Genomic DNA, 14,598 nt, shown 5'->3' on the forward strand with positions numbered 1-14,598 from the left:
TTTGTGGAAATGTTTTTAATCAGAGGATTCTTAGATACAGTGGTTAATGTATTGCCCACAATTCCTTACTAATTATTAGGCGCCTCATGCTGGGAACACGCGCTCTTCCCTCACATCAGAAACAGGATGGGCACATTCCATACTTCTCCTGTCACAAGAGTCACATCTTTGTTAAGCCAAGGACTGTGGCACAAAAGGACATTTCATTAGTCGAAATCATGACAATTTGCTAGAAACATCGATTACTTTAGAATGCTCCAACTAGAAAATATATTGAATTTCCATATATATTAACCATATACATGTGCAGCTATTACTAAGTGTAGCTCAGTCATTACAAAATAAGACATTCTGGGAGAGGCTACAAACACACAACCCAGCTGAGTCCCCCGGAAGGCCCTCTGCGTTAGAAATAAATCACCAACATCAAGCGTTTAGCTCTGCTAAACGTCCAGCTAAGCGAGTGAGCAAGGCACTGGGACCCGGAGCCACGCACGTACTGTGGCCGAGGGCCCGTAGGCGGCCACCTCCACCTTCCACTGCCGTCCTGCTGCTGGGCCGCGTCGAGATGCCCTTCCTGACTGAGGGTCCTGGCGACCAGCCCTCCCGCCCCGGCTCCGTCGGTGTGCTGGAGCCACAGGTGACCCGCTTGGGAAAGCGAGGGTCCCCAGGGTGGAAAGGCGAGGTCAGCTGGTGCAGGGCACTGTGCTCACTGGGCCCGGCCCCTGCTGCTCCTCCCTGTCTCCGTTTAGGGCACCTCGTGGCTGAGCCGGGACCCAGACCTGTTTCCCAATTGAGCAGGCAGCCGACTTCGGGAAGCTGTGCAGTGGGCTCAGGTTTCAGGGCGCTTTCTGAGAACAGCCCCGCAGGCTGACCGAGCTCAGAGTCCTTCAGGGAAAAAGAAGTGCCTGCGCACGGTGGCCTCAGACCGGACTCCAGGGCGTCCATCCCAACGCCAAGTGTCCCGCACACAGGGTGGGGGCTGGCGCAGCGGGCGCAGGAAGCTCCCGGGGCAGCTGGCAGGGCTGGGCGGGCAGCCGGAGGCCGCAGGCTCCCCAAGGCGGGCTCCAGCAGGTGCCAGGACGAGGGGGAGCTGCCGGTGCACAGTCTTCCCTGGGGCTGGGTCCGGCCCGCGCCAGCTTTAGAAGGCTCCTGACGCCAGTTCCAACCTGACCACATCTGCTCTCTGCGCAGCCCGAAGACCTGGGGCAGGGGGCCAGGCCCTGGACACACGCCGTCCTTGCACACAGCACTATTTACAGAGGCCCAGGCCGAGCGCAACGCGGGTCCAGGCGCGGCCGAGCACAGCAGCGAGCCGTGCTCCTCGGGCCTGCAGCCGCGTGGGGGGCCGGGCACCGCAAGGCCCTCCTCACGCTCTTAATGACGATAATGCAACAAAAACCTTTATATAAACAGTTTATTTACTCTAAACAGCAACACAGACAAAACGCCATATAAACACAAAGGAAGTGATGCGGAAACGAGACGCCGGCTGCCTTTGGATCTGAGGCTCATAAGCAACACAACCCGGGTTCTGCGGGGAGCGAGGCGGGAGGGGGGCCGGCGGGAGGCTACGTGTAGCGCTACACGGTGGGAAGCATGCCTGCATCCGCGAGCAAAGGAAACTAGCTCCTCGGGGCTCATCGAAGTATAAAAGTTTATAATTTTACAGCAGTTGAAATACTGACATCAATATTAAAATAAAAGCAAGTTTTACATAACAATCAAAAATACAAAAGACTGAAGGAAGAGACCCTGTATGAAAAACCGGGCAGCTCAGCGAGTCGAGGACTGCGTGCCAGTGGCGGAAATGGAAAATGGCGCCCGCCCACCCTCCCAGGTGACTAGTAATTGTACAGAGCAACGTTAGATTTGCAAAAATGTTGTAAACAAGTTCTTGCCAAACCAATCCCTTCCTTCTTACGCTGCCACGCGGTCACCGCTTATGAAGGTGCGAACTTCTTGGCTTGTGCTCGAACCCTCTTCTCGTACTCCACTCTGTTTTGGCTGAGGAGGTCAAGAGAGAGACAGGTCAGCAGGTGCAGCCCCCTTGAGGGCCCAGGGCGTCGCCGGACGCAAAGTGGGCTCAGAGGGCGGCCCCTGATCAGGAAGGCCCGTGGGGCAGCCGGACACTTACAGGTCCCTAAGCTAGAAGCAGCTACCATCGTTCCGGAGTGACAATCCAGACTCCTGGGCACTAGTCTCTGCTACAGATGGATGGGACTCATGCTGCTTTCGCCGGGGGGCCCCAGGGGGTCAACAAGACCTCCAGGGCTGGCCTGGGATCCTCCATGGAGCCCAGGACCAATGTGTGCATGTGGGGACACCCGCCTGGGGGTGTGGACTGCTCCCCGTAAGGAAGCTAGGGGTCCCGCCAAGCTGCGCTCTTTCCATACACGCCTCTCAGGGTGCTGCTCCGGGTCACCTGTGGCCCAGACCCCGGGGTGTGCAGGGGCTCCCAGGGTGGAGGGACATAGGGCCCCCGAGAAGCCGTCCCTCAGCTGGCAACAGGCTCCAGGGTGTGCACCACAGAGGCAGCCACGTGCCCGGCCACCGAGAGCTGAGTTGCAGTCACAGGACACCTGTCTGAGACCCGGCCTGGCCCCAAGGCCCCAGGGCAGCCCCAGGGCAGCCCCAGCACAACCCTGAAGCGTTCCAGTTTGCTCTCCGAGGGGAGCGAGGATGTGACAGGACTGGCGGCAAGGCGCCTGGGGGTGGGGAAGACACCAGCAGCCCCCGGGGGGGGGGTGGCCACACACCCTGCTGGGCTGGCTGGTGCACCACAGCAAGCCCCTGGTCCTGCGGCCCCGGCACTGGCAGCGCAGGCATGAAAAGGGCTACTCACGGTGTGGCCACTGCCAGCCCCCACATACATCACCCGTGACGAGGTGCACACCAGGGCCAGCAAGCCCTCTGACGGCCACGGGGACCTCAGCTTTGCAGGCCACTTGGTCACGAGAACGCGGTGTGTCCTGAGGGGCTTTGTATACCACGAGGCTTGGGCCACGGCGCCACTGCGGATGGATGTCACAGTGACATCGCACAGCACCCAGCTCGGGCAGAAGGGCGGGGGGACAGATCTCCGGAGTCGCTGGTGCACAGCTGCCAACGGGACACGTGGCCTCCCGCTGAGCCCCACTGCAGACGCAGGCCCGCCCTGGCTGGAGCGTCCTACTGCCCCTGGCCAATACTGGGCTGGGCCTAGGGCCCTGAAACCATTTTTGGGGGGAGAAATGCATCTCCTGCAACCTGGCATTTCTCTCAGCCGGTCCCCGGACATGTCATCTGCCACTGCCCAGAGCGGCCACAGGATAGTCCTGACCTCGGCTTTGACCCTCGGCACGGCTGATTCCAAAAACGTCCCCCAGAAGGAACATGGCCCTGCCTGGCCTCTCCCTTGTATACTAGCCCCGCCGGTCCCAGGTTTCCGAATGTGGAGCAGTGGGGGGTCAGAGCCCCCAACCTGGCATAAAGCCCCCGCACCCACACCAGCCCAGGAGGCTGGCTGGCACGGTCAGGGGACCCAGGACCCACAACCATGAGGCCTCTGCTCAGGGGCAAGGGCTCTCCCTGCTGCTGACCGGGCCAGGCCCACAGGTTTAACCCTTGTCGCTCCCCCTGAGCCACCCCAGGCCTTCCTCCCTCAGCACAGGCAGGCACCACGGTGCCATGCAGGAAGGGCTGGGGCAAGGAGTGAACGCCTGGCATCTGGTAGGCACATCATGGCAGCTGGGTGACCAAGAACAAGCCAGGCAGGCCACTCCCCTACAGCCCACACCCAGGCCTGGGAAGGTCAGCAGGAGGGCCACGGTGGGAGGTGTGGGGCCCCTGCCATGCTACGGGACATGCCTCCTTCGGCACCCACACCTGGGGGCCTTGCCTTCTGAGCTGGACTGGGGTTCACCGAGGCACCTGGTTTGCCTGGCTACAGCTTATCAGGCAAAGTAGCCAATGGGAGCCTGTGTCACCTGACCCCCACCTCCTGATCGCCCCTCTTACCACAGCACTGTGGCCACACTAGCTCTGTTCAGCCGTTCTTGCCCACCACAGGCTCTTTGCACACGGAGCTGCTGCTGTCTACAGGGCCTGCCTGCTTGTTTGCTGGCCTCAGATGCTTCCCTGACCACTTCACTTGGTCTCCCACTCACGGCTCGAGTCTCAGGGCCATCCAAGCAGACAGCCAAGAGCGGCAGCCTCGACCGGACTTCCAGGCAAGCGCGTGCAAGCCAGTGTGCGGCCACAGCGAGTGGGGCCAGACCAGTACTAACCAGTAAATCGTGTAGGCCTCTGCTTGAGCTGGGTCCTGGATATTTGGTTCATTTAGAAGTTCCTGTATTCCTAACAAGATCTGTGTAAGAGACAAAAAAACACGGAACTCAGTGTTTAGAAAGGCAAGCTTTCCTAGGACTTCGGCCCCAGCTTTGGAGCCAGACCACCGTCCTCTGGCCCCACAGGAAGGCTGAGGCCAGCTCCCCACACCCCATACCTGCTTAATCGTGATGGCTGGCCTCCAGTCCTTGTCCTCCTCAAGGATAGACAGGCACACTGTTCCCGAAGGGTACACGTTCGGGTGAAACAGTGGTGGCTCAAATTTACCTGGAGCACAGGAAGGAAGAAAACGTGATTCTGTGGCAGCCCGCTGTCCCCTCCAGGCACCAGGTCCTCCCCTGTACTGGGTGTGTTGCTGGTCAGCAGGCATGCCGCTAAGAACCATGGCCTCGAAGTGGCAGTGGGGGGCAGGGTGGGGAGCACACATTGTTCCCAGACTCGGGCGAAGCCATGTGCTTGCCCGGGTCCCCACCCCCGGTCACCCCCAAGCCAGCCCAGACTCGGAAGGTGGGGGGGGGACGCAGCCCGTGAGGACAGTCCTGGGGGCACAGCTGAGGGCAGGAACTCTGAGGCCCTTCCAAACAAGTGGCTATTTTCAGACAAATCATTCTGCTTCAAAGAGAGAGGCCTGTAGGACCCCACACTGTCCCCCTCCACATTCTTTCTTTTAAAACACAAAACTTAATTTTCTTTTTAAAAAATGAACACGTGTAGGAATTTATAAAACATAAAAGAGCAAGAAAATTGCCTCGAGCCCACCCTGGGGCTGTTCCCCACAGCTGATGTTTGAGGGGGTTTCTGGGCACCTTCCCCTTCTCTTTATGGTAAAACATCATTGAATCATATCCAGAAAAGTACAAGGAATCTAAAAACAGCTTGACGAATTCCAAAACACACACAGCTAGAAAAACCCCGAGCTGCTCTTCACCCCCTCCCCGTCAGCACCCGAGCAGCACCTGGGCGAGGGCTTCTCAGACATGCACCCCGCAGCAGATAGTGCTCCCCGCACCGCCCCCCCCTCCACCCAGCGACCGTGCCATGCACCCGTCCACCCGGCCTCCGCTGACAAAGCCATGAACGTTCCCGAGAGAGCTTTCCGGTGCACGTGTGTCAGTCCTGAGGCGGAGGCATCGCCCGTTTCCAGTTCCCGCGTGCCCAGCAGGGTTGGTCACGGAGCTCAGCCATCCTGCTACAGACTTGTGGTACCCTGGTGACCCCAGGGGCCGGCACCTTCATTCACTGCAATGCATGGTCTGCTTCTTGAGATTCCTGCCGAGTCTCTTGTTCATTTTTCTTTTTTTAAAAGATTTTATTTATTTGACAGAGAGAGCACAAGCAGGGGGAGCAGCAGAGGGAGAGTGAGAAGCAGACTCCCCACTGAGCAGAGAGCCCGATGCGGGACTCGATCCCAGAACTCTCAGATCATGACCTGAGCCAAAGGCAGACGCTTAACCGACTGAGCCACCCAGGTGTCCCTCTTGTCCGTTTTTCAACTGGGCTATCTCCTGACTTGCCGGAGCGCCGGGTACATTCTGGCTACAAGCCCCGTCAGGTGAACGTCTTGCGGGAACTTCTCCCACTCCATGTATGCCTTTTTGCTCCTGATCGTACTTCCTCATGAGCACAAGTCCTTAATTTTCATTTAATCTGAGGGGCCGATCTTGTTTCTCATCCAGGACAGTGCACCAGCGGGGGGCAGCAGCTTGCCCTGAAGCCTTGACCCCGACTCTGGTCACTGCTTCCTCTGTCCAGAGAAGTCCCCTCCCTGACCATCACAGGGCCTGCTGCTGACTTCCAGGAGGAATCCGGCTCTGACCGCACATCATCATGTCCGGGGGCTTCGCCGTGTTGTGAGCACCTGTGGGTCCTGCCCTCTGGCAGCTGTGGACCATCCCCGTTGCTCACCCACGGGTTTGTTCACGGACGCTTGGGCTGCCTCTGGCTTCTGGTGAGCATGCGTGCATTTCTGCTGAATATTCACTTAAGTAGAGCAGCTGGGGCCTGGGCAGGCCCAAGTTCAGCTTCTGGAGACATGGCAGATGGCTTTCCCAGGCAAATAGTCAAAATTCACACTCTCCAGAGAGGCTTGTGGGCTTCCGTGGCTCTGCCCTCTCCCACCCTGGCTGGGTGTCCGGTGATGAAGTCGGGCACCTTCTCCTCTGCTGGCTGTCCAGGAGGAGAGCCTCTCTTGGGAAAGGCCTGCTGATCTGATGGTTGTCTGCCTTTTCCTTACTGATTCATAGACGCCCTTCACGTATTCAGGGTAAGTGCTGATGAACACACAGAACCTTCTCTCCTGCTCACTCCCACCGGTGTCTTCTGGTGAAGACCTGGTCCTGAGTGTCATGCAACCCCATCTACCGTCGATCTGCCTCCAGGGGCAGGGGGGGCGCCCTGTCTGTGCTTCACTGGTTAAACCACCCCAAGTGATGAAAATGCCACCCCCCCCCCACCACCATCTTCCTCTAAGAGCTCTACTGCTCCACCTTTGTGTTGGGCATTGAGATCCATCTGGAAGAGTGTCTGGGGTGGAAGGGGGATTCCTTTCTTCCGCTGGGATACCTTTGGACGGAGTCTGTTCACTGGACCACCCTCTCCCCACATCTCTTGTTGCTTTTGTCAAGAACGGAACCACCCTACACATGGCCTGTCTGGACTCTGCTCCTGCAGGCCTGCGTCTCAATCACCAGGTCCCTGTGGCCAGTCCAACTAGCTCACATCTTGCCCATCCTGTTAATGGGGCCAGATACCCTCGACTGATTAGCCCGAGGCCTCACAACCACACCTGGCACTCCAAAGTCCATGGCCGTTCTCGGCCCTGTGCACTCCTGCACGTCAGGGTTCCCATGGCCATCTCCACAAAAATGTGCTTGGATTCTGACGGATCACATGGACCCGCAGACGGGCTTGGAGAGAACGGACATCTTTACAACACTGGGTCTTCCGGCCCACCCAGGTCGCCTGTCTCAGAGGCCGTCCTTGGCTTCTCTCAGCCGTGTTTCGGAGTCTCTAGTCTAGAAGTCTTGAACCTCTTTCGTTGGATTTATTCCACAATATCTGATGCTACTGTAAACAGTCTGGTTTAAACACTTTCATTTGAAGCAATTTTAGGAAAATAGGTTTTTGCATGTTAATCTTTTATCCCACAACCTTCATAAACGGACGTCATGAAGAACGTCTGCAGCCCGTCTCCCTCTCTTGCTCTTCTGCGGGAATTTTTTCTTCCTTGTTCCATTTGCTTAAATTCCAGTATCATGTTGAACAGAAGTGAAAAAAGCAACTATAACTTCTCTCATTTTTAATTAAAGTGATTATTTAAAGTAACTCCTGCACGTGGCAAAAACTATTCGAACGGTAGAGAACCACCCCAAATAAAGTCTCCATCCCAGTGGTTACCCTGCTAATCATTAATTTTTAAAAATCTTCTGATAGATGCCCTTATAATGGAAAATGTACTTCTACCTTCTAAATTAGTAACTGCAGTGTAAACATTTACACATGGCCTGGCCTTGCCATGGGCTGTGCCGGACGCCTCTGCACACACGGAGGCACGTGGTCACTCACTCAGCTAACCAACCGTGGACAGGGTTGGTGGCTCTCCAGCTTCGAAACAGGAGGGACTCGGTGCCTCTTTCCACCCGCGTTTTCCAAAACCACACCACGGTGCTCTAACCAGCACGGTGTTACACACCGCCTCGGCCTTCCGTCCTGTGGCCCTCTCTGGAGGCTTTGGCGCGCTGTCTGTCCAGGCTGCACACACGGCCACAAGCTACACATGAAGCTGTAACCAGCGGGCGGAGCGACACCAGGTGAGGGAAACAAAGCCGTCGGAGTGGGGAGGCTCTGGACTGTGGTCCTTCGCACGCCCATCCCTGCCGGGGCTGGAGCTATGGCACCTTGTCCCCGAGAGGCACAAAAGGCCCCGGGGCCTCCCAGGGGATTACAGCCAGGATCTGCGACTGAGCCCATCACGTGCACCTTCCAGCCCAGGGGCTCAAATGGGCTCAGACCCACAGCTAGGCTCAGGGACGGGAGCCCCTGGAGTTGCCCCCCAGGGAACATGGGACTGCAGATCTCCACTGGAATATGCTGGAGCAGACGGACTCTGGAAGACTTCACTCTACTTACATTTTGGGGGTGAGGATGGATAATCATCTTTGAAAAGCATCCGTAGCTTAAACAAGCCTCCTTCCCAGGGAGTCTGTTGGGAAGTGAAGCTGCAGTTAGGAGGGCTGTAGCTTCCGTGGCGCGTCCCCGAGCACCGTCCCCACAGGAGGTGGACTCCTAAACTGGCCCAAAGACCAGGTGCCTCCATGACAGGACTGTCAGTGCCTCCATGGGTCCCAAGGGGGCCTGGAAAGAGCTCTCCCCAGAGAGAAGGACTGGAGCTGGACTTCTGGGAAGACAGGCAGGGGCCTGGCAGGCTGCCCCCCCAAGACCCCAGAACGAGGGGTCAGAATCTTCATCTAAGCAGCTGCAGCGAGGCCCCTCCCTCCAGCTCCATGATCCAACAGCCTTCCCCAGCCTCCTCTGGGAGGGACACGGCCACGCCTGCCTCAGCCTCGGACAAGGGACAGAGAATGGTCTTAGCAAAGGCAGAGGCGCAGACTGGGTGCTCAACAGATGAACCCAAACCACATCACCTTGCAGACAAAGCCATGTCCTAATCCCACCAACTTAACAGAGGGAGAGGAGGCTATTGGGGAGCATCGAGGCTGAGCTCCCATGACAGTCACCATGAACCACAGGGGGAAGAAAACAGAGGCGACGAGGCCTCCGGAACAATGGGGACACCTCGGGGACCTCCTCTTTCCTTTGGGGTCACCGAGGAAGACCCTCACTCCCAAATGCTTCAAACATGCCGGTCCTAACCGGCCCCGGCATGCTCGGGCCACACACGGCTTTCCCAGGTGGCCCATGTGGGGTGTCGGCATCTGAGGGTCAGCAGCCGCCCCGGGCTCAAAGACTGCCAGGACCAGCGTCACAAGGTCAGGGCTGCTTCGGCTGCCGCACGTCCTGAAGGACAAACATGAAGGCCCTCAAGGCTCCTCTTGCCTGAGAGATGTGGCAGGGTCTGGCCCCCAGGCTTGGTGGGGGTGCTGTATCCACCCCCTTCTGCAGCCCAGCTCCCCTTTCTGAATTAAAACTGCCCCGGGGCGGGGGGCAGGGGGGCAGTCACATGTCACCCTACCCTTGTTCCCCCCCATCTCACACCCCCCTGCCAGGGCCCACGGGGCTGACACAGGGGATGGGCAGGCCAGCGGAGCCTTACCCCTTTCTTCCCTGGAATGGCACACTCCCAGTTCATGAGGTTCATCGTGCCGTCAGGATTCTTTGTCGGGACAGCCACAAAGCCCTGCGAGAAAACAACACAAGCACATCAGCGCAGTGCATCTCGTCTCACCCGCTCGCAGAACCATCCCGTGACCCCCACGGACCCTCTGCCCAGAAAATGTGATAGGCCCAGACTGGACGGGGACTTCAAGGCTTCCACCGGGGGAAAGGGATCCACTCTGCTGCGTGCAGAAATAAAGCTTTCCTTACAAACGGGTGGTCCTTTCTCCAGGCTTTCCTCTCCTGGGCGAGTCTGCTGAGGGCAATCCCCGACATGTTCAAAGTCCCTGGAAGAGACCAGGCAGAGCGAGCGGTTAGCCGAGGCAAAACTCAGGCTCCTCCTGCCCCTTCGCTCTCACACCTCACTCCACACAGACCCGCTCGCAGCCTGGAGGCTGCGCGGGCACCAGCGCCCCACAGCGGCGACCCCAGCCTCCCCCCCAACCCCAGGGCCCCATGGCACAGCCTGTGGCCTCCAAATCACAGTGATCCCGAGATGCAGGCAGGTGAAGGCACCGGCCTGGGGCCATACAGCTGTCAGGTGCTGCGCACGCAGGGCTCGCCAAGCACTCCCGGCAGATGCCTGCACCCCCGTCCTGCCCTCTTGGGTCCCGTGGCGGTAGGCTAGAGTGACAGGGATGCCAATCCCACTGTCAGACTCCAGGAAGGGCAAGACAAGGTGGGGCTGTCCTGAGGACTGGGGCTGTCCTGAGGATGGGGCACCATCAGGCCCCAGGTTAGAATTTAGATTCAGGTCTGGCCAGGAGAATAACCCTTATTCTTGAAAGCAAACGAGTAGAAAGGTGCCCCAGGGTGGAGAGCAGGTCATCATGGACAAGTCCCTGGACCATGCCTAGCCCACAGCAGCCAAGAGACCTATCTCTCACCAGGGCCCCGAGCGCTGTCGTCTGTCCCCTCTACTTTCGCGCCCCACAGCCCCCTCCCCAGCCCCGATCCCCCAGCACTCCATCATAATAAATGGATCAAGGCCTGTCTCCCATTTACTCTGGGAGAGTCAGCAGAGGGTGGGGCTGCAGCAGGCAGCAGCCCGCCCACCGTGTCCACCTGTCCTGTGAGGTGCTGGGGGAGACGGCTGCTCCAAGCCCTGCTGATCCAGCACCCCCAGACCACAGCCCCCAAGGCCTGGAGCCTTCAGCCGTTCACAGCAGTGGCCTAGAGCCACTGTGCACAGCCTTGCGCTGCCTGAAGGTGGAGCAGACTCTCCAGGTTGCTGCTTACCCAGCAGAGCTCAACAGGCCAGTGCCCCCAGCTGCCCTCAGAATTTGACCCTAAGTCTGTTTGTTGGTCTTCAAAGTCCGCGGAAACGTTGAAGATACCCAGAATCCAGCATTTACCATAAACAAGGCTTTAACAAGACAAGGCGTGTGTCTCCTGGAAGGGGATGACCAGCAGCCTGCCCCAACCCTTCCAGCTTCCATGGAGAGCTGGCAACAAGTCTCCTTGCTGCTCTTGTGGGGGAAGAAGACCAATACCTCACATTCCTGAGTACAACACGGGGTTCTCCACAACCACAAGGGTTCTCAGCCAGGTTCAGAAGAATCACCTCCCAGCCGTATTTCCGGGCTCAGGCTCACCTACCCCCGTCCCCAGCCAGGCTCAACACAGACCTGGGAACAACCAGAAGGGAGACCCAGAGGGTATCGTGCTGGCTAAGTGTGGAGCCTCAACTCAAACCCAGCTCATGCCCCCACCTCCTGTTAACTACTCCTATGCCACACCCCCCAACCTGACTCAGGCTGCCCCTCAGCAATCCAATCCAAACCACATTCTTTGCCCCAGCATCCCCCCCACAAAGGGTCCCCGAGCAACACAGACCCTGCCCACAGCCCACATAGTCGTGCAGCAGGGGTGAGGCCAACAGCTCAGCAGGGACTGGGCCTGGACTCTCCAAGTGTGGCCCTGGGGGCGTGTCATAAATGCACATCCCCCAGGGCCCCTGTGGCCATAAGTGAGGAACTCTGGGTGGGACCCAGTGCTCAGGGTTTGGGAGGCTCTTGGACAATTCTTTTCCCAACAAGTAAGCCAAGTGGGAGGAGGGATCAGGGAATCACAGAGAGCCACTGCAGCCCCTGGTGTCATGCAAAAGCCCAGGTCTCAGGAAGCTGGCTGAGTTATGACAAAGCGCCGGACCAGCCAGATGGGGTCCCACTTTAAGAAACATGTGTACTGAGGTTATCCTAAGAAAAAGTCAAAAGTCAAAGCCCTCCACTCAGGAAGCATGGCCGTCAGGAAGAAGTGACCGTTCCGACCCCAGGACACACTTTGTTGTTATAGGCTCCAACTTTACTTGACCTCAAAATTATTTCCAAACTAGACTACGCTGTGCTGGGACCAAAGAAGAATTCCAAATCACCACCCCATGGTCCCAGCCTTCTGGCCTGCCCCCTTCGTCCCCATCCCTGCACAGGCCTGACCGCCAGCAACACGACGCCATGGACTGTTTGGGACCCCGAGGCACACACCTGCCCAGAATCTCCCTCACAGGGCAGCACACCTGTCTGGAATATTTGTTTGGGCAGCAGTGGGGCCCAGGAGCGCAACAAGGGTGGGTGTGATCCGGAGGATGAGGCCCTGGGCTTGCAGGAGGCAGGTGGAGAACCCGGGGCGCATGTTCTCTGGCCAGAAGCAGGCAGTGACCCTGATGCCTGAAAATCCGTCATCTCCACATGTTTCTCAAACCCCTGACCAACCCCAGGGTCAGTGGAGATGACCTTCCCTTCAGGAGACTTGAGGGCACAGCACACTCGAGCTTCTGAAGCGCTCCTGCCTCCCAGCGCTCCCCCCTCCCCAAGCAGACAGTGCAAGGTGGCAGGAGGCTTCTGTTGAAGTAACAAACATAGGTTCAGTGACCAAAGACAAGCAGCCTAGTGAGCAGTTCTTTAAGTGACGAGGGGGATGCAAGGTCCCCAGTGAATCCGAGATCAGCCAGGCATCAAAACAGGTTCCTGAAGACCCAGGCCAGAGCTCCACACGGCGAGGAGCCATGGATACCAGGACTCAGGGTGCTCTGCAGGGGCTGGGAGCAGGCCCGGCTAGGGCTCGGGAAAGGCGAGCAGGGCGATCCTGAGTGCTGTCTGCTTGCTGACCATGTGTCACAACCCTGCCACAGGCCACCTCTTCTGCCCCGAAGACTGGAAAGTGCCGCCTACAAAGGCCCTGTCCCAGTGCCTAGCTGTGTGAGTTGTCCCAGATCGTGGGAGGTAATGAGGGGTGGTCCCGTGAGAGTTCCCGCAGCCCGCTCGTCAGGGGTGCTGATGGGCCAGAATGGGCACCAAAGTGGGTTTCTGCCATCAGGGCAAAGAGCCACTGGTGCACATCTGCCCAGTCTCAAGCAGAGACCCGGTCTCTAAGACATACTCCCCCTCCCACTGGCCTCCTGCTGTCCAGGACAAAGCAGCCAATTTGTTACATTTTAACTACAACAGGGAACCACTCATTCAGAATCCCACTTAAAACCCAATCTCCCTTCCCCAAGCTAACAGAGAGGCACTTAGGGAGCAGGTAAACTACAAACCAGCAGTGATGAGATGCAGACAACACATCTCGGAAGCACCAGAGCCAGCCTGCAGGACAGGAGCCAGGCTCTCCAGGCTCCCACAATGGGCTGTACTTGAAGGTGCGTGCTCTGCTACCGGAGGGCACAAACCTCAGAGCCACTTCCTGGCTGCCCGGGTGCGGGCAAGGTGCTTCTCTCCCCCTTCCTCAAGTTTCTCATCTGTAAAATGGGTGATAGCACTGTGACCCCACAGGCTCGCCCAGGAGAAAATAGATTACGGATGGGAAGCCGGGAAGAACCACCCTTTCCCACCAAAAGGCAAACCCCCCGGGGGGGGAAGGCATTTCTGCACCTGACAGAGGCACCTGCCCCAGGATGCATGTTCCCTGTGCGCTGCCCATACAACTCCCAGAACCCCTCTATTTCTGAAGCCAAGTCCTTAACCTCAGGACTCACCAGACAAAGGTTCAAGAGCAGGCACAATTCACCCCTAACCACCCCCTAAAAAAGGCCCTCAGCAACGCTGAGGAAAGGATCCATCTCCCTTTCCCGTGGAGTCACTTCTCTACCCAAAAGAAGTGTTTCCTTAATATCAAGAAACATTTAGGGCTACAGACTCAAAAGGAAACAAACGAAAGACCAACTGTGCAAACCCAGGGACTAAGCATTATTTTCAAACTACAGCAAGCGAACCAGGTACCGCCGCGATTGCGGGACAACGGCAGGCCGGGATCGTGAGCCCGGCTAATCGGGCCCTTTCCTCCCTCCTACTCACGTTAACTACCAGCTCCGACCTCCGTTCAATCGGTACAAAGCAACCTCCTAAGAAACTCGCGTTCGGGGTCCCACCAAGTGCAAGCGGCGCTTTTTAGAGGAACGAGAAAACTCAGACTGTTTTGGTTTCTAGACCCCCGCCAGACGAGCCAGCGCTGTTGTAATCGCCACTTTCAACTCTTTCTGCCGTGCATGCTCTCCCCGGCTGGCGAGCGCCACAGGTCTGTGTGCAGACCGTGACCCCGGAAACGAATTTCCCTGGGGCGGAGGAGAGCCCCGGCGGCCGGGCGGCCCAGGCTCGCGTCCCTGTCAACAGCGGCCGCTGCCAGCAGCACCTCGGGGACGCCGCCGAGCACGCGCCAGGAGGCCGTTCTCCCTGCTCCCGAACGGGCGCGCGGCGGGGGCTCGAGGGGCCGGCCGGCCGCGACCCCAGCCAGGCCCGGCGGGGGCGGGCCCGAGGCCGGCGGGCCCCGGGAGGTCCGGGGAGGCGGGAGCCACACGGTCGCGGCTCCGAGGCGGACCGGCTCCCGGGGGCCCTGCCCGGCGCGGGGGTGCGCGGGGCGGGCCTGGGGTCGGGGGGTGAGGAGGCGCCCGCCCGGCCCGGGCCCGACGGCGGCAGAGGCCCCCGCGCCCCGAGGCCGGCC

The 14,598-nt window shown here is 58.6% G+C and overlaps 1 protein-coding gene across 4 annotated transcripts in view; it reads right to left on the reverse strand.

Moving 5' to 3' along the window:
- UBE2I (ubiquitin conjugating enzyme E2 I) overlaps positions 1-14,598 on the reverse strand; it is an 18,502-nt gene continuing 3,904 nt past the window's right edge. The window contains exons 1-7 of one of the 4 annotated variants that reach the window (XM_073899748.1): positions 13,956-14,258; positions 9,874-9,950; positions 9,602-9,685; positions 8,458-8,530; positions 4,487-4,596; positions 4,269-4,348; positions 1-2,007 (exon numbers count right to left, since the gene is read on the reverse strand). In XM_073899748.1, coding sequence (XP_073755849.1) covers positions 1,944-2,007; positions 4,269-4,348; positions 4,487-4,596; positions 8,458-8,530; positions 9,602-9,685; positions 9,874-9,939 — 477 coding nt within the window. In that variant the 5' untranslated portion in view covers positions 9,940-9,950; positions 13,956-14,258 and the 3' untranslated portion in view covers positions 1-1,943. Of the gene's footprint in view, positions 2,008-4,268; positions 4,349-4,486; positions 4,597-8,457; positions 8,531-9,170; positions 9,346-9,601; positions 9,686-9,867; positions 9,951-12,178; positions 12,356-13,955; positions 14,259-14,598 lie in introns of those variants that run through there. The other 3 variants (XM_073899747.1, XM_073899749.1, XM_073899750.1) reach the window with 3 other exon arrangements.

This window comes from Callorhinus ursinus, unplaced genomic scaffold (assembly GCF_003265705.2).
Source record: "Callorhinus ursinus isolate GAN/ISIS: 27379988/994484 unplaced genomic scaffold, GSC_fseal_2.0 scaffold13, whole genome shotgun sequence".
NCBI lineage: Eukaryota > Metazoa > Chordata > Mammalia > Carnivora > Otariidae > Callorhinus > Callorhinus ursinus.